Source organism: Thunnus albacares, chromosome 23 (assembly GCF_914725855.1).
Source record: "Thunnus albacares chromosome 23, fThuAlb1.1, whole genome shotgun sequence".
In the NCBI taxonomy this organism is placed as follows: domain Eukaryota; kingdom Metazoa; phylum Chordata; class Actinopteri; order Scombriformes; family Scombridae; genus Thunnus; species Thunnus albacares.
This window is the reverse complement of record NC_058128.1, coordinates 1,773,715-1,792,580: the sequence shown is the minus strand read 5'-3', so window position 1 is coordinate 1,792,580 and position 18,866 is coordinate 1,773,715. Positions and strand designations below refer to the sequence as shown.

Here is an 18,866-nt window from a genome sequence, read left to right as displayed (position 1 = left end):
AGGGTCACAGATTTATAATGAAATCTGCAATCACACTGTTACTGTCCTTGTCTTCTGATGTGGGAGTTATTTTTTATTTCTTAAATTGTGGTGATGTGTTTTTGGATTTCTGGATAGTATTGTTTAATATTAATGTTGAATGTCTTTGTGCTTCTTTATGTTTTCTTTGTTTTTTAACATCTTAAGGCCATGTTGGAAATACATGTTTTCACTTGAACATTCAATCCTTTGGATTTTTGTTTTTTACTTGTCTGTTTAATCCATAAAATAAATCAATTAATGTATGTATGCACTTCACATGGCATTGAAAGTGTATTTGTTTTTTGTAATGTTTATACTGTTTTAATTGGGGTAGGTAAATGCTTTAATTGTATTTATGTACGCATGCATGTGAAGGCATGTGTATACATTTATGTTCTTGTCCTGGTAACAACTAATGGGGATCCAAAAAAACAATAAACAATGAACAACAAACAATAAACAATAGACTATTAATCATTTTGAGTCATTTTGTAAGAATAAAAATGTCCAAATTCTCTTACCTTGTGTGTCGGTAGTTTATTCTCCTGTTTTCACAACTAAAGGAAAACCAATTAACCACGTTGCCGTTTGTTGTTGTTGGGTTGTTAATGATTTAACTCACTGTCCATGAAAGGCCACTAGTAACATCTATCTATATTAATATATATACTGTACATCTATAGATGTTGCCATTTTCTCATGACATAGTTTATAGACAGGAGCAGTTTCCAGTGGGCAACACCAAAGATGCAAAAGAGCAAAGATGTAGTATATAATACACAACAAAGCAAAAAAGAGATCCACTCTGTCAGCTTTCCCACCTCTGACCTCTGCTGAGAAAACCCAACTCTACAACCTCTCCGAAAACTGTTGACAAGATGGACAGATCATAAAAGCATCGGTCCTCTCGGTTGACAGAGAGTTTGCAGCATCCTATGTGCCAAAAGCTGCCGTGTTAGATCTACCAGAAGCCTTCACACGTCTTTATGACACGCTGGCAGAATTACAAGACTGAGCAGAAGCAGTGTTTGAACACAGAACTGTGACCATCATTATTTAGGATTAATGTTGTTTAAAATAAAGCCAAGAGCTGATAATGTACTGCATGTGTCAGTGTAAAAATCACAGACTTAAGAATGTAATTGTGTAACAGCGTGAATGTATTTTCAGAGTGATACTGTAGACGAGGAGACTCGAGCACAAAATCAGTCCGAAATCTGCTTTGATCAGAGAAGGATGAGGAGGATGAGGAGGATGAGGAGGATGAGGAGGATGAGGAGGATGAGGAGGATAGAATAACAGCATCGTCCTTCAAAGCAGCTACAAAGACAGACATCAGAAAGCGCTCAGTGTCCCTGAGCAGAAAAACATGCTGCTAAAGTCTCAAAGCTTCAGTGATGAGTGATGTTCACCTCCAGGTCTGACACATCGTTTTCAATCTTTATTGAGGAAAACATCCAAATATACAAACAGCACAGACGAGTTCAACATAATGATATACAAAGACACAAGAATATGAACTTCAATAAACAAATAAAGAATAATAATAATTAGAAAAACAGAATTTGGATAAATAAACTGCATTAATATGATATTCAATATTATATTTACCATGTTCAAAATGTGTAATTGCATTTTTATTCTCAATTTTAATATTCTGATTAGTTTTACACAATATATAATCTTTCATTTGGGTCTAAAAACGTAACTGAATGTCTACAATAGTAAATTAAATGCGTCATTGTTGCAAAAAATTATGTTTGTTTTCAATATCTGAAAACTTGGAGAGATAAAGATTTGTTGGATATATATTGTGTAAAATGTTTAATGTGTATTTCTTTGATTTTATTGGTAATACAGAATTTATAAGGTAATAATAACGTGCCACCTGTCGATCAGTGCCAGGGGAGTAATTTTCCTTCTTTCACAGAATGTTTTACATTTAACATTCATAATGTCAGTTTGTAATATCATTTATCATCAGCAAAGGTTCTTTGCTCAGTGCTTCTTGAAATTGAAGATGACTTTTCATTAGATGGGAGAGACTATTAGGAATAACTTTTATTACATGACTAAACACTGTTTATATGTGTTTATATGTGTTTATGTCTGTATATACATGTATGTGTAGATGTTTATATGTGTTTATATGTTTTATTATGGTAGTGTGTTAATAAATGTTGTGTTTATATGTTTAAATGTGTTTATTTTAGTGGAGATATTCTCTATGTGTTTAAACATGTTTATATGTTTATTAAGGATTTATGCATTTACAAGTTTAAATATATGTTTATACTTGTTCGTGTTTTTTTTTCATATATATATATGTTTACATGATTCAGCGGTTTAATATCGGATATCAGATCTATAACTGCTGGTCACGTGTCAGCGAGACAGCGCCACCGTCTGGTCAAACATTTATCTTTCAGAGTGTCCTGATGTTTTGCTGGTCAGAGGATCAGGGAAGAGTCTAACAAGAAGGAATCGTTCATAACTAAACAATAACCCGTTGGCATCTAAGCGGGCCTGACACGCACTTCAGCCGGGTTGGAGCCCTCCTGAGGCGGCCGTGGCCCCGCCCCCGCCCGGCCTTCCGTCCATTTGACGTGCGCATGCTCCGCCCTAGCGCTTCCTCTTTTACTGTGGCAGTGAGCGAGAGGCACCATGAAGGCGTCCGGCACAGTACGTAAAACCCTTTATTTACCGTTATAAGCCGAAAACACACGGCCACAGAGGACAGATTTAACTAAATAACGTTACGTTCGTCTGTTTTATGCTTTAATGTGTCTAAAAAGTTCACCGTAAAGTGATTATTTGAGGCTTTTTCGTCCCGCTGATTTTGCGATTACAACATGGCGTCCGCGGTACCATGTGGACGGCGGTTAGTTAAACGGGACGGTGTGTGTTACAGCGACAACCGCATGTTTAAAGACAAACACTCACTTACAGTCCAAGACGACCTACATATATTAAAAAAAGCGCATTCTTAGGTATTTTTTTGCGCTAATGTGTCCTCTAAACGGATCTCATGGTTGGATTCGTCTGAGCATTTAGCTAATGGAAGCTAACTGCTAGCTGCTAACGTGGTGCTTGTAACACACAAGTAGCTGTCTTTTAATGATTGTCTGTAATTCTTCTGGCTTTTTAAAGCGTCAAGTGTTTGTTAAACTATGCTCAAGTTTTAAACCACCCGTCTGAGGTCGCTTACGGTCAGTAGAAGTAGTTATTTATGGGGGATACCAGTCTTTGCAGAACACCTGTAAATATAAATCTGATGCAATACAGCCAACAAAACGAGCACCAGCCAGATGCTGATAAAATATGTAAGTTGCTAGTAGGTTTGCTTCATTCACCAGCCAGAAACCTCCCCAATGTTAATCTATTGACTGGCTGGTAACATCTGAACAATCACCAGTCATTTGGTTGGTGGACAAACAAGTTAATTTGCAGCCTGAAATACTAGAAACAACTTTATTAATCTTACTGGCAGCAGCTTGGTGTTCAAACAACACAATAACATGCATACAAACGAATAAATAACACAATATACAGCAATCAAAAACCACCAGGAGATGTTTTCAGTTTTCAGTAACAGTAACAATAGTGAGACCTACGAAGCATTTAGTCAAACTGCAGAGAGAACGAATTATAAACAGGTAAAAATGTTATACCTGCCAAAACACCGGTGGCTTTCTGGATGATTAAAAGAATGAAAATCTCCTCGTTTGACTGCTGTTCTCTCTGAACAGATGTTAACAATGCTGCTCAGGCTGATTGTCTTTTATTAAAAGGTGATGAGATGAAAGAAGAGCTCAGAAAACTCAATAACAGATTGATAAAAGTGACAGATGATGACAGGACGCACAGAAAATAACTTAAGTTTGCAGAGAAGGTGATATATATCAATAGATTATCAATAGATCATCAATATATATATCAATAGATGGAACAGACGTAGTGTCACTGACTGACTGCAGCCAAACCCAAAGGTCACATCATCACTACAGTGTTGTGATCTTGTCTGGTTTGCAAACAGAAAACTGATCCTTGTCGCCTTTCTCTGACGCTGACGTGCCTTTGAAAGTGAAATCAAGGTTCAACAAATTTTAAACGCAATTTAAATGTTAAGAGGTGTTAAATTTATTCCTGCTCATAAGACGGTTTGTAGCTAAAATACTCAAAAATGTAACCGTTAACTGATAAATGTCGTTATCGAGTAATCTGCTCACTTTGTTCTACTTTAATCGTTAAAGCAATTAAATGTTTAAACTACTGTCACATGTAACAAAGAAAAAGTTTAAAATGGATCATTTTGATTGAAGTTTCCAGGTCATAAACTAAAGCAGGAAATGTTAGAATCTGTCCTCATATATATGTAACGTCTCCCGTCTCTGCACAGCTTAGGGAATACAAAGTCATTGGGCGTCTGCTGCCCTCTGCCAAGAACCCGGCCCCCCCTCTGTACCGGATGAGGATCTTCGCCCCGAACCATGTCGTGGCCAAGTCCCGTTTCTGGTACTTCGTCTCCCAGCTGAGGAAGATGAAGAAGGCCTCCGGAGAGACAGTCTACTGTGGCCTGGTAGGTGTCGGTTTCAACTAATCCGTCGGCTGCTCCTCTTAGATCATCGATCAGTTGTTTGATTCAGGAAACCAGAAAATATTCACATTTAAGAAGCTGGAATCAGAGAATTTGGACATTTTTTTTTCTTTTGACACAAAACAATGAATCAATTATCCAAACAGTTCATTGATTTGTTGATCAGTTAATCGACATAGTTGCAGCTGAACACAGTAACCATCTGAATAGAGTTGTTTTAAACTGCTTATTCTGTCTTTTAATTTGTTAAACAATTCAAATGATGTATTTTAATTTAACACTGTTAATGATGAACTGGAAGAGTTAATTCACATTTTATATATATAATTAGTTCCAGGACGTTTCTTTGATCTTCCTCCTGATGCAACTTGTTTTTTTTTTATTGAGTTGATTGTCAGAATAATCTGATCTCAGGTCTCTGCTGACCTCGTCTGAGCCTCTAAAGGTTGAGATGTAAAGATTCAAAACGCTAAAATAATCAACATTTTTGTTTTTTTTTACATTTTTTTTGAAACCTCTTTTTAAGCCAGAATGAGGTTTATCGTTTCATCTGATCTTGATCAGTTTCATTCCTCACTTCTGTTCTTCTTTAACCTGTTTAATTAAGTTAATCAATGAAATGACCAGAGACCTGCTGTGTGTGTGTGTGTTGGACTCGTTCAGGTTCACGAGAAAACCCCGCTGAAGGTGAAGAACTTCGGTATCTGGCTGCGTTACGACTCTCGTAGCGGCACCCACAACATGTACAGAGAGTACAGAGACCTGACCACCTCTGGAGCCGTCACTCAGTGCTGTGAGTCTCTACGCAACACACACACACACACACACACACACATAACACACACACATAACACACACACACATAACACACACATACACACAGCGTCCAGACTTCACTGATTGTGAAACTGAGTGTGAAAATGTGCAGTAACATCTGGATTCTAGTGTTGGATGTTTAGTTCTTCAGTGGTTTTATTATTATTATTATTATTATTTGTTAATATTTCTTTATGAAGAGAATAAAACATAGAAGACTTTATGATGTAATCCTAAAGGGAAATGACTGCAGCAGCTGCTTCACATAAATCACAAAAACAATAGAAACACAATTTAAAATAAAAATGATAAACTGTAACTAGAATAAACTCAATTAAATAAGAAACTCGACAGCATCAAGAACAAACAAATGTTTTTCAGGCTTTTTAAATTAGTAAAATACATGTTTAAAAAACTCAATGGTGTAAAATCTGTTGATTAATAACTGAAAGTAAAATTAAAAAGATTTTGGTGTCTTTATCTGCACAAAAACCTCTGAACTTTACACCAAACTTCATCTAAACTTGTGTTTTTGAGATGTTGTTGATTTAACAGTCAGTCCAGAGCAGCAGCTTACTGTCGATTATTTTCTCAATGAATCGATTAGTTTTTAGGTTTATAAAATATCAGAAAACGGTGAAAAATGTGTCTAAAACGACGTCTTCAAATGTTTTGTTTTAGTCCAGAACTCAAAAATGTTCAGTTTACTGTCATAGAAACTAAAGAAAGCAGAAAATCTTCACAGTGAAGAAGCTGCAATCAGAGAATTCAGACATTTTTCTTACGAAATGAGTCAAAATGATTCATCGATTGGCAACTAATCAATTGATTAACTAATTGTTGCAGCTCTAGTTCAGCTCTAATATGTACAGAGAATACACAGTGATAATAATATACTGAGTTAAAGTGTGATTGATTAGCTTTAAAGCGTCGTTATTAGATGTTTATAATTTCCGTCTTCAAATATGTAGTTTTGTCCACAACTCAAAGGTTCAGTTTACCGTCACGCACAACAAAGAAACGCATCAAATTCTCACATTTCACAAGCTGAAAGATTCTTTTTTTTTTTTTTTTTTTTGTTGCCATTTTTAAATAAAAAGTCTCCGACTGACTGCAGCCAAACCCAAAGATCACATCATCATCAGTGTTGTGATCTTGTCTGGTTTGCAAACAGAAAACTGATCCTTGTCGCCTTTCTCTGACGCTGACGTGCCTTTGAAAGTGAAATCAAGGTTCAACAAACGACGCTTTTTTATATTTTAAACATATATTTCTATTCCTGCTCATGAGATCGATCCGCAGCTTAAATACAACTCAGTTCATCTTCTGTCATCATTCATTTATTAGACGAGTCTTAACAAAAAGCCAAAATACACAAAATCCAGCGTTTAACATCAACCTGTATGAACGGACTAAAGTTAGTTAATTATTTTATTATTGGTTAATTATATTATTAGGTGTTATTATATACAATAAGTAAATATTAATTATAATATCAAACAAATAGAAAATAATTTACAAAACAGAATTAACATCAATAAAAACAACAAAATATCATTTAGTGAAAGACGATGTGAAGGAATCAGTTGAAGCAGATAATCAATAATAAAATATCAATAACTTCATGATGGTTCTTGTTGTTCCTGCTGGTTTTCTTTGACCAGTAAGACATAAAAAAAGACTTAAAACGTGTTTTAAACAAACGGTTGTAAACATGACTCGTCAGTCTGAGTCGAGGATCTTCATCTCTGGTTCGTCTTCTTCGTCTCTCAGATCGGGATATGGGAGCTCGCCATCGCGCTCGCGCCCACTCCATCCAGATCATGAAGGTGCAGGTCATCGCTGCCAACAAGTGTCGCAGACCCGCCATCAAGCAGTTCCACGTGAGTGTCTGCCGCAGACTGTTGTTGTTGTCTGTTGTTGTTGTTGTTGTTGTGGCGACGGGTCTCTCTCTGGACTGCCTCAACACTTGTCAGCTCCAGTTTAAAAACCCGACAGACCAAAAAAGCCAGATTCCTCTTCCAGATTTGCAGATTCCATCTTCAAACTTGGCGGTTTTGAAACTGGCGACAGACGTTTTGTTTTTTTTAAATAAGTGTAACGTTCGTAACGTTCGTAACGTCCACGCTGACTGTTTCTCTGCATTAAACTGAGCTTCTTTCCTCCTGCAGGACTCCAAGATCAAGTTCCCTCTGCCTCACAGAGTCCTGCGTCGCCAGCACAAACCCCGCTTCACCACCAAGAGGCCAAACACCTTCTTCTAAAAGAAGACATTTTTCATTTTGTGCGGGAAACAATAAAAATCGCTATAATAGAAAAAGAGCTGCGTCATGTTTTTGTTGATTTCAAAGTTTATCCTGAGCTTTAGTCTTTGTTGTTGTTGTTGTTGTTGTTGTAATTAAGCTCCTTTCTATTAACTTTCCCAATACATAAAAACAAAATCTCATGTTGGAGTAAATCAGTGAAGAAGAAACAAATCTGGGTACAAAGTAGTAAATACATGTAAAACGGAGAGAAAAGGTGTCACATGACTACAACATCAACTGGATTCTCTTGTTTTTGACAAAGTTAAAACCAGAATCGATGGATTATGATCTCTAGTGATTCTGCTTTGTGTAAATTATCAACTTTCCTAATAAACAACACAGGAACACATATTACAGCAAACCAGAGAAGAAGAAACATAAATCTGGAAGCATCAAAGTAGCTGAAACATGTAAAATAAAACTAATACTGAGGAGAAAAACACATAGTGAGCTTCACAGAAAATACAAAACCATAAATAGAACAGGAATAAAACAATATAAAAACATAAGTAGAGTCGGTGTATCAACTGTTTATTCAGTTATGCAGGTTTTATAGATCAATCTGACTGATTTAACAGGAAACTGAGGGTTTATTTTCCTATTTTCATCTTAAATTTGATACATTTAATAAATAAAAATCCAGAAAACAACTCAAGAACTCAGAACAGTTTGTGAGGAACATATGTGTCAGACGGGAGAACACAGACCCCCCCCCGAAAAATAGAAAATGGATATTATTATTATTATCTCATAGAAAACTAAAAACTGGCCTCACAGACCTTTTAGCAAGAAGCTAAGAACTCAAATTACAGTAAAAATCTGTGTGAACCCAGAAAAAAAAACATGTAAAATACATATAATTTTATGTGTATGTGTGTTTTTGACTATATTAATTGCATCTCTACGGAGGAAGACAGTGTGATTGTGACTGAAAGCTCCAGAACAGCTCGTACTGTGAAGCTGCTGCAGTTGCAGGAAGTGTCCACATGGTGTCAGTGTTCTCCAACACATGAAGGAGTTGAGCAGCAACAGAAGGTCAACATACTTTACTGTTTGTTTTTTTTTTACCTTCTGCTACCTGAAAATGACCAGACAATAAAAGCTGAATTACTTTAGTTTTTCATTTATTTAACTGTTTGGTCCCAGTTTGTGTAAAAACGTCTCAACACAAGAGTCTAAATTCAGTTTCAAAGGCTTTTCTACAAATAAAAGAATCTTCCTGATGAGGAAACAGTTAATTGAAACTTTTCTATGGGAACCTGCAGGACAAACAAACTTGGAAATGCTTTAGTATCCATCCTCTGTCTTGTGCCGGGTGAAATGGTGATATGCATTTACTTATTTATTAATTTTTGAAAAAAAATGCATTAATTATGAGACACTGGCTGCAGCAGTGATGATATAGATGTGTCCTATTGAAGGGGGTGTATATATATGCAAACAAGTGTTTTGTATTTTATGTTTTTAATTAATTTTAATCACTTTTAGATCTGTTAAAGACTTTTTCTTTTGATCAGTGTCACAAAAAAAAAGGTGACAAACAACAACAGACAGAGACAGTAAAACACTTCCTGAACGCTTTTTAAAGACACTTTATACTCTGCACGGAGACAACTGGCCCCTGGCAACCAACATGTAATCAACCCCTCCACAAGACGACGTGACCGCGTCTGTTTATAGTCATTTTGCATCTTTGTAGCCATGTTGCTTCTGTTTGTGGCTGTTTGTAGTTGTGTTACGTCTCTTTGTAGTCGCTTTTGTGTCTTTCTGTAGTTGCTTTGCATCTTTTTTTTTTTTTTGGTTGCTTTGCGTCTGTTTTTAGTCTCTTTGCATCTGTTTGTAGGCGCTTTATGTCTGTTTGTAGTCACTTTCAAAGTCCAAAATGGTGGACTGGGTTTGGTTGGCGCCCCTGGCCCTGTGCCCGGCAGGCCTGTTCAGTAATCCATCCATGTTTTATACACGTTCAAGCTGAATTTCAGGCTGTAGAGATGCAAGCTGCTGTGACACAAATAGATCTGGTTGTATGTTCTTATTTAGGTGCATAAATCTGTATGAAAGGTGCTGTATAAAATAATAAAGTTTGGGGTTTGACAGCATGTTTTTTTTTTTACCTGCAGCTTTACTTAGAAACACTGACGTGGAAATCTCATTGTAATAAGATGTTTGGCTCATTATCAGGCGGCATGCTGGGAGCAGGCTGGTGTTACAGTGTAAATGGTGGAGGTACTGTAGGGTTTGATGGGAGTTAACTGGGTGTGTATGAAGGAGACGGAGCAGTGGGTGGCTGCAGAAAAGACCTCACTCAGTGATGGAAAACATTCTTTTCAATGAGTCACAGTCATAAACATGTAAAATCATTACAGATACCCAGAAAAAAGAGACAAAGTCTGAGCTGACTTCACCTCACGGTATGAGAAACACTCTCCAAACCAAACAGAAGAAAAATGGGACTCAAACTGGTGATTCTGATGGTTAATTAAATTCTAATATACAGGCGCATGTTTATGAGCCGGATCCAACTGTTAGTGCTCGCTTAGCAGCAACATTTTCCATTATTTGTGAGCTGCTCTTTAAAGAGCACTTCTGACAGGAAACAGGTTATAGCTCCAGAAATCAATTCCATACAGAGACGCTCAGTATACACTGCAGATTTTTATTGTTGGAGTTAAAAGTCTGTTTAGAAATACATTTAAATGCTCTCAGGTTCTCGAGCTCTCCAACTCAACAGAAAGTTAAAGTTAGTGCTTCCCAGCGGAGCTCATTGTGAACGTGGTATCGCCAAGAACTCAGAGGCCGTTAAATATAACTGGCTGTGCTTTCGGGCCGACATAAATGTTTGAAATACTGGAGACTTCCCCCTGAAGATGAAATATGTTTCATGACGTACAGTACAGGGCTGCTAATGGCTCTCAGACACAAAGCCAGTGGTGGAAGAAGAACTGAGAGCCTTTACTTAAAGGTGCAGCGTGTAGAATTTAGTGGCATCTAGCAGAACAGACTTGACAGAAATGACACATAATATTCATAAATATGTTTTAATTAGTGTCTAATCTGCTGAAAATAAGAATCGTTGTGTTTTCATTACCTTCGAATGAGCCCTTTATATCTACAGAGGGAGCCCGACATGTTGCAACCAGGCGGCAACCTCTGGGGCTGTAAAATGAAGCCAAAAACTGCAGTTCCTTGAACGGCCACTTGAGGCTCCAAAAGCGAGTCAATCCCCATAGACCCCCATGTTAAAATGTCCAACTTTACAGCAGAAATAAACATGTTTACAGTGTGGTACAAACAACAGTTTTGGTCTCTGTAGCTAATTTCCCCTTTCATGACAACTGTACGGGCGGTGAATTTTTTTTATAACTCACGCATAATGAAGGACATGGCTGCTTTGAGTGACAGGTCCGCCAGCTGCTAGGTGGCTTGTTTCAGCCATTCGGGGTATCATTTATTGAGTTTTGAGAACTTTAAAAATGTTAAATATGCTTGTGTTATGTATGAGGCTCTGCTTGGGCCCCACCTCCTTTATATGAATTCATTAAACAGACGGTGACAATGGCAATAGCAGCAGGGCCACCACTAGAGGGGACTGTGTGGTGCCATTTAGACACAATACATTTGGACAAACTCCACTATCAATAAAGGGAAGTAAATATCGGAATGGCTTACCACTTTCAATAAGGGAGTTCCCCACATATCCCACCTTTACATCTCATCTCAAACAATGGCTCAAGGCAAACTAGAACTGTGATAATTTTAACCGGACGTGTGTACAATATATTTTGTCTTTTCCTGCTGTGTATTTGTATATTTGTATTTGCGTGTTGTTACTTAAACTGTTTCTGTTTTTGTTACCTGCATAGGGACTACGGATGTAAATTAGCTTTTTTTTGCTAACTTTGGAATGTTTACATCTTGTATTGTATACTGATGTTCATTAATGTGCTCTGTCCCTATTAAATAAATAAATAAATAAAGTCCAATCATAATCAAAACACAGAGTACTGTCGGGTTAGCAGCTCATCGTAGCCTCTTTTCCAACTTTCTTTTCAGCAAAAGTAGCATCTCACGTTTTATTATTGAGACACATTGCAGTGCAAATGCTGGCGTGTAACAATAATTACTAAACTATGTGACCATTTACAAGGTGAGATAAGCTACATTAGCGTTATGGCTGAAATAGCGTCACTGCGACTATTATGGTAAAAGTCCTGCATTTAAAAGTATTATCAGCTAATTTATTTAAACTACTCAAAGTACTTGTTTTGTAGAAAATCAGCCGTGTGACTGATATATTAAATACATTTATTAAAGACGTACATTATTAATATTGAAGCATCAGTGTGTGAGCAGGATTTTACTGTAGTAGCTGCTAGTTTGAACTACTTTATATACAGTTTAATCACTGTGATCAGTGGATTTGCTAGCAGTGATGAAGTGAATCTGCATGAATTTTGTTCATCTGTTAGCACTTGTCACAATAGTTCTCCAAGCTAGTTGGTCATTTATTAAGCTTCTTAGTTCTGTCGCTAACAGGAAAATAAGTTGACTAATAGCAATTTAGTTAAGGTTAGCAAGGTGTCTAACTAATGTTCAATGGCAAATTGTGTCAATTTATTGTCCCATTAGCATCCAAGCTACAAAGCTTAATAACTGACAGAACTATTGTGCTAGCAAGTTCTCAGCTAACTAGTGTGTTAGCCATTAGCTCGCTAGCTACAGTTCACCAACTAGCATGTTGCCATTTTCTGGTAATATAACAATAATAATAAACTTTATTTACTGTATATACAACCTTTCATACACAAAATGCAGCTCAAAGTGCTTAACAACTTAAAATAAAACAATTTAAACAACAGCTCAAATATTAAAAAACATTTTTAAAAAATGGAAGGAAGTAAAATAATAAACAGTTAACAGCAGTGTTACTGCGGGCCTAATAACTTAACCCCTAAAAACAAAAAAAAGTCCTTAATTAACAAATTATGCATACTTTAAGAGGCACAACTTGCCCTTTAATTTATGTATTAATTTAAAATATAATTGTTAATTTAAGGTGTTGTTCATTCTTATTGATTCTTATTCACTATTCAGGTATTTAATGGATAAATTATTTATATTTAATATATAAAGAAGTTTTAAAGTTGTGATACACGACATTCAACCACTAGATGTCGCACTATAGCACATCTCAGACCAAAACAAATGTGTGTGTCGTTTACTCAATAAAGTTGGAAAAAACAAGTCGACAACTCACGGAACTCAGATGAAACTGTCAAACTAGGCAGAGCGGATCAAATATTGATCTAGATTGTGTTACTCCGTTACCTATTTCTCACCTCAAATGCTTTTAGAAACATATTTTAGTGAACTGTTTAGCTGTAATTTGAGAAAGTTTGTGATGTGGCCGCCATCTTGGAAACAGACATGGAGGACAGGGAGGTACTCACATGCATTAACATACACGCACGGCCGATGCAGCCACCAAAACAAAGAACAGAAAAGCTCAGATAACAACACACACAGAGGAAGTGTGACTTCATTCACTGGTCAGGACGCCATTACTCCACAATATCTCTACATAGCAAATAGTTGTTTTCTGACAACTAATATGGCTAAATATCGTTTATTGCAAGGAGGAAACCCTCAAATGGTCATTGGCTTCTGAATTTAGACTTGGTTGTATGGTGGTCCTGAGGTGCAAAACACAACAACAAAACAAAACATTTTAGAAAACATCATAAAATTTCACAAAATATTGACTTGGGTTTGATCCAATCACAAAATTTATGTCCTTAGCTTTCCATTTTATGATATGTTTTGTTTTTCTTTTTGTTTTCTAATTTGCTAATGTGTTTTCTAAAATGTTGTGTTCTCTGTTTTATTGCTGTGTTTTGCACCTCAGACCCACCATATACTGTACTGTATGTTTGGCATGAAAATGGAAACATATTACACTTCATAATGTCAGTAGCTGATGATTTAGGTCAGAAGATATCAGTACCAGTCTTGGCTTTTTATCAGCTGAACTCTGGTGCAGCAGCAGCAGCAGCAGCGTCTCCAGCGATCAACACTCCAGTATGACCTGTTTTATGTGATAATATCTTTGTGCTGGGGGTTTTCATGTAGCTGTGTGTACTCTGTACTTCCTTCACTCAGAGGGGAGTCCTCGCTCCGGCGCTGAGGGTTGACTTGACCACAGTCTGGTCTCAGCCTCTGCCAGGTTTACTGTTCTGTGGCCTGGGCCGAAGGCTTGAGGTGGCTGGGAGGCTTTGTGGATCCCCGGCCTTCCAAGAACTCTCCGTGGGCACCGAGTGGCAAAGCCTCAAGCCACAAAATCCACAGGGCATAAAGGCTCTTAGTGTCAGGGCTTCAGGAAGCAGCTGGCAGGTAGAGACGAGGACAGACGTGTTGATGGATGTGGAGGAGGTGGAAGGTGGAGAGGATAATTGTCTTGAACAAGGAGAAAGTTATTACACGACCTGATCCAAACACCATGTGGTGGCAGTTCTGGGGACCAACTCTTGACTTCTGTAACCGCAGTTTGTCCTGATGAGTGGGACAAGAAACAGCTGACCAGAGAGTTTCTCTCCATCTGAGACTCTCACAGGATATCTGCGGCTCCATATAAACCCTGAAAGAGATAATAAAGCCAAATTGAAGGTATTAAAAAGTATTAAAACTACAAAAAAGTGCCACAGTTAGGAAAAAAGAGAATCTGAGATTTCAGAAATGTAAGTTAAAATACTTGAAAACTTCTGTATTTCTGAGAAAAGAAGCCAGACTATGACGAAAGTAAAGCTGGAAATTTATGAGAAAAGAATCTTTCTAGAATTAAATCATAATATTCCAACTTTTTGTTTTAATATTCGTTATAGTAAACAGAGGAGTCCGTCAGCTTTTACGTGTCAAATGAGCGACTATTATTACTCTATTCTTGATATTTTACAACTATTTTCTCAAAATATTACAACTTTATTCTAGAAATACAGTACAAGGTTGTTTTTCAACTGACTTTATTCTCAAAATCTCAAATTGTTGTTTTCTAAAACTGAGACAGTAAATTTAAATTTGAGGTATTAAAAGGCTTCAAAGCTACGACGGTGTAATAAAACTACTGTTAACAACAAAATTGCAGCTTTTGAAAATAAAGTTGAAATATGTTGAGAAAAATGTAATTGATATTATGAGAGAAAAGTTGTACTATTTTGAGATTTTAACTCTGTCGTAAAAAAAAACAGGTAAGTTAGCTTTAACATGCCATTTGAAACTTTATATTAATTTATACATATTATGACTCTATTCTTCAAAAATTCTTGAAATATAATATAACAGCTTTTTCTCAGACAGTACTACTTTATTCAAATATTATGATTTTATCTTCCAAATAGAATTATGTCTATATTTTAATATTATAACAACCTTTATCTCAAAATAAATTGGCCCAATTTAGTGATTTGTTCCCTTTTTTTCTTTAAATGACACACTTTCAAACATGTACTCTATATTTTAAGTTAGTGTTACCTAAACCTACGTGTCTATTCCATAAACTGCCGTGAAACTTTGTACAAACGTTCATGTTCCTCAGAGGATGAATCCTGCTGACTCTGGTGGTCCTCTCTAGCGCCACCCTCAGGTTGACTTTTGTGATTTTGAGTGAAATGTCTCAACAACTATTGGATGGAATATTATGGAATTTGGTTCACACATTCTTGTTCCCATCAGGATGAACTGCAATAACTCTGATCTCCTGAGTTTTCATCTAGCGCCATCATCTGGTCAACTATCTAAATTCTTTAGTTTGATTTGTGACCAAAAAGCTGTAAAATTAAGGATACTTTTAACTGTATTTCCAACTAAATGGTGTGACACAGCTTGTTGATGTTATCAATGGTGTCAAAGTTCACCAAAGTTGAATTTTACACAAAAGCAACACATGGTTATATTCAAGTAAAGCCGCTAATTGCCCCAACCCTAACCCTAACCCTAACCCCAACCCTAACCCTATCGCATTTCTAGTAAAATTGGTTTTGGTCTGAAATTTTATTGTCATAAATGCTGGTTTGGTGCGACCCAGCAGCGTACTGGTTAAGATGTCATACCCGACTCTGTGCACTCTCTACTGTCTAATAAATCAAATCAAAACAACTTTATTGTCCATCATTGTTGCACAAAAGTAGAAATTCGTCTTCAGCTTGCAGCCTGACAATCAATATTGGCATAATTAATAATTAACAATAATTTACGCAAATTCAAGAAATCGAGAGTGAGAGCTTGCAGTTTTACCAAATTACTGCAAGTTTTCTGCATGAAATGGCCAAATCAACAGACCGCTTGTGATTTGGTGTCGTGATAACTTCCGTCATGGCAGCGTGCAAAGTGATTACATTTGACTCTTCATCGGTAGTAGTTTGAAAAAAAATCGCATTATTTTCCTTTGCTGCAATTTTTCCCAATTCCTGTAATTTTACCACAAAATTTTTATTGCAAATTGTATCACAATTGAGAAAAGCTGCTGCAAAATCAAACATTTTTGTCTGCAATAATCACAACAAACTGGAGGGACTGATTAACCACTGATGTCATGTGAATGATTTATTTATAGATATTTTTCTTTGCACAGGGGACTCTGTACCGTCCCGATTCTGCCTGTCATTCATTCAACTGCTTCGTCATGGTGATGAGCTAACTAGTGTTGTTTACAGCCTGAACAAGGCAAAACATGCCATAAAAAACACGAGTTAATTTAAATATAAAATAAACTCTGGTTTGATGGGGCCTCTGGTTTCTGATTTGTGTCTCCACTGTCATAATGAGGCTTGTATGTTTTAGTTATCACATAAAATTCGGGGTCAACCAACTCATGCGGTCACAGTTGTCACTTTGAATTGTCAGTCAGCTCATCATATGTCAGCAGAGGTTTAAAACAACTCATAATCATCACCACCGTGGCAAGTTGGCTGTTTAAAAAAGCGTTGCAACACTCCAAATGGAGGTCAGGATTTTCCTGAACGGTTTCCTTAACAGAGAAATAAAAAGGGAGCATATTTCAAACACAAAACTACCTTTCTTTCAGTGTGAAAGAGAGACGAGTGAAAGCCAGCTCAGCTATCGGCAGCATGGCAGAATCCACAACCTGCTGACTCAGATTCAGCCTGTTTGATTGACTGGGTTTAAGTTTGCCCAGTTTTCTCCGGGAGGAGAGCGAAGCAGGGCCGGATCAGGACTGAACCCAGACCACGTCTACGTTCTGCAGCAGAGGAATGTGCTAAAAGCTCCGTCTTCACCAGCCAAACACTTTCCCTCGCATTAATGTTTCCCCGAACCTCCCACGAATCTTTCGGACCCGCTGGTGCCAAGACGACATGTAATCACAAAGATCAACAAACCCTTAACAGCTTTTACAGAGGATCACCGACTACAGGCTGGTTTTATAAAAAGACGGATACACACACACACACACACACACACACACACACACACACACACACACAGAGGGTGTTATGAAAGCTGAATCATTTTCTGATGCCCAGCACACAGTTTTTATGCAGTGATTCAGGAAACAGCGATTTCTGAAGCACCAAAACATTTGTGCCAGAAACAGTTCATTTTACAAAGTGACATCTGCTGGCTAACATTTTTTGTCTTCTTGTGTGAGGGCTATATTTTAATCTCTTTCATGTGAACTGAGTTTGTTTTTTTGCAATTATTTCTTTATTGAGTTCACAGGTAGATGCATAACATACCACATAAACTGTATTACATCATGCTGCAACTTTAATGTGTTTCTCATCAACCTAATCTCCAGAAACCCTCCCACCACCCCCACCGATGGACCACAGAATAATAAAACACATGTCTCTCCCAGTATCTACATATTTATCCACACACATAACTATAGTGACAAAGTGAAACCAGAACATCCAGATTCTGTTCCAGAAGTAAGAAAATCCCATTCAGTCTTTACAGACTTTAATGAACTATATTTCCCATAAACCCCACTGCCCATCGAAGATTATGCCACGTTTATGTCATATCGGAACCATCATAATTAGGAGATTACGACTTGTAATTAAAGTTGTTTTACGGTTGGGAAGCTCAGATATATCTGACACTGAGCTTCATAATGAAGGTATATGGACGCGTCAAGTCAGCCAAAATCCAAACTTCATGGTGATTACTGCATTCTCAAACACTCAACAGTTTTCATATGGATTATTTCTTCAATAGAAAGTAGCTCTGGAGTGTCCCTGTAATCTAATCTGCGGCTTGCTATTGGTCGACAGCGCAAATTTGCAGGTCAAAGGTCACCAAAGTTGTACTCAACAATTCCACTAATCGTGATGATTACATTGAAACTATTTGAATTTGCTGCAAATGTTTTGCCTTTTTAAATGCTGCTGTGTTTAGGCCTTCAGTCTGATGTTTTACATTTTTATTTTTAACAATAAATCCCATGAAAATACCCAAACCAACAACGTGTTAGTCTCTCATGCAGTCTCTTCATTTTCTGTCCTGGGGTGTCCATTTGTAGTTTTAATGAAGTGTATTTTCAATTAATGGTTGTTTATTTTTGTACTATTTTCTGGCCTCTGACTCCGGACCAGCATATTTTACTTTAAAGAGGACATATTCAGCTTTTTGTGGTTTTCTGTTATTTATATCCTGTTCTGATGGCGGATGTTAAACATGATCAAAGTTCAAAAACTTGAGGTGAACGTATGTAGAAATGCTGCCTGCAAGTCAGAAGTCAGGGCTTCCATGTTTCCATGTGTTGTTCAGCTCCAACATGTACGGATGGATTTGAGAAGTTGACATTTGAGAAAAAGAAGTGAAATCCTGCTACTATAGTTTGTTTACGTAGCCTCCGGAGCCGGAGGAAGCTTCCTGAAAGCTGACCAATCAGAACAGAGTGGGCTCATCAGGAGGCGGGGCCTTAAAGAGACAGGAGCTAAAACGGCCTGTTTCAGACAGAGGCTGAACTGAGGGGCTGCATAAAGGACCACTAGAAGATAAATAAAGAATTTTTAACTGGAAATCATGCAAAGATATTATATTTAACAACAAAACACATGTGATACTAAACACGCCAGAGCAGAAAGACATGAAGTACTACTACTGTACATGCT

The 18,866-nt window shown here is 37.1% G+C and overlaps 1 protein-coding gene and 2 non-coding genes across 3 annotated transcripts; all 3 read left to right on the top strand.

The window, feature by feature from the left end:
• The first annotated feature begins 2,598 nt into the window (after window positions 1-2,598).
• Window positions 2,599-7,756, top strand: rpl18a (ribosomal protein L18a). Its single transcript, XM_044343145.1, has 5 exons — window positions 2,599-2,703; window positions 4,421-4,600; window positions 5,282-5,411; window positions 7,208-7,317; window positions 7,606-7,756. The coding sequence occupies exons 1-5, from the start codon at window positions 2,686-2,688 to the stop codon at window positions 7,696-7,698; spliced, it is 531 nt and encodes a 176-aa protein (XP_044199080.1). The 5' UTR covers window positions 2,599-2,685; the 3' UTR covers window positions 7,699-7,756.
• On the top strand, window positions 3,992-4,126 carry LOC122975653. Its single transcript, XR_006400760.1, has one exon. It is a non-coding gene; the product is annotated as a small nucleolar RNA SNORA68 (small nucleolar RNA).
• LOC122975652 lies at window positions 6,545-6,677 on the top strand. Its single transcript, XR_006400759.1, has one exon. It is a non-coding gene; the product is annotated as a small nucleolar RNA SNORA68 (small nucleolar RNA).
• Window positions 7,757-18,866: the final 11,110 nt, after the last annotated feature.

What these genes read in the sequence shown, in the direction of transcription:
- rpl18a (XM_044343145.1), top strand. An exon ending in AGACAGTCTACTGTGGCCTG is followed by an intron (nt 4,601 to 5,281) that starts GTAGGTGTCGGT and finishes GGACTCGTTCAG; the next exon opens with GTTCACGAGAAAACCCCGCT. An exon ending in TGGAGCCGTCACTCAGTGCT is followed by an intron (nt 5,412 to 7,207) that starts GTGAGTCTCTAC and finishes TTCGTCTCTCAG; the next exon opens with ATCGGGATATGGGAGCTCGC.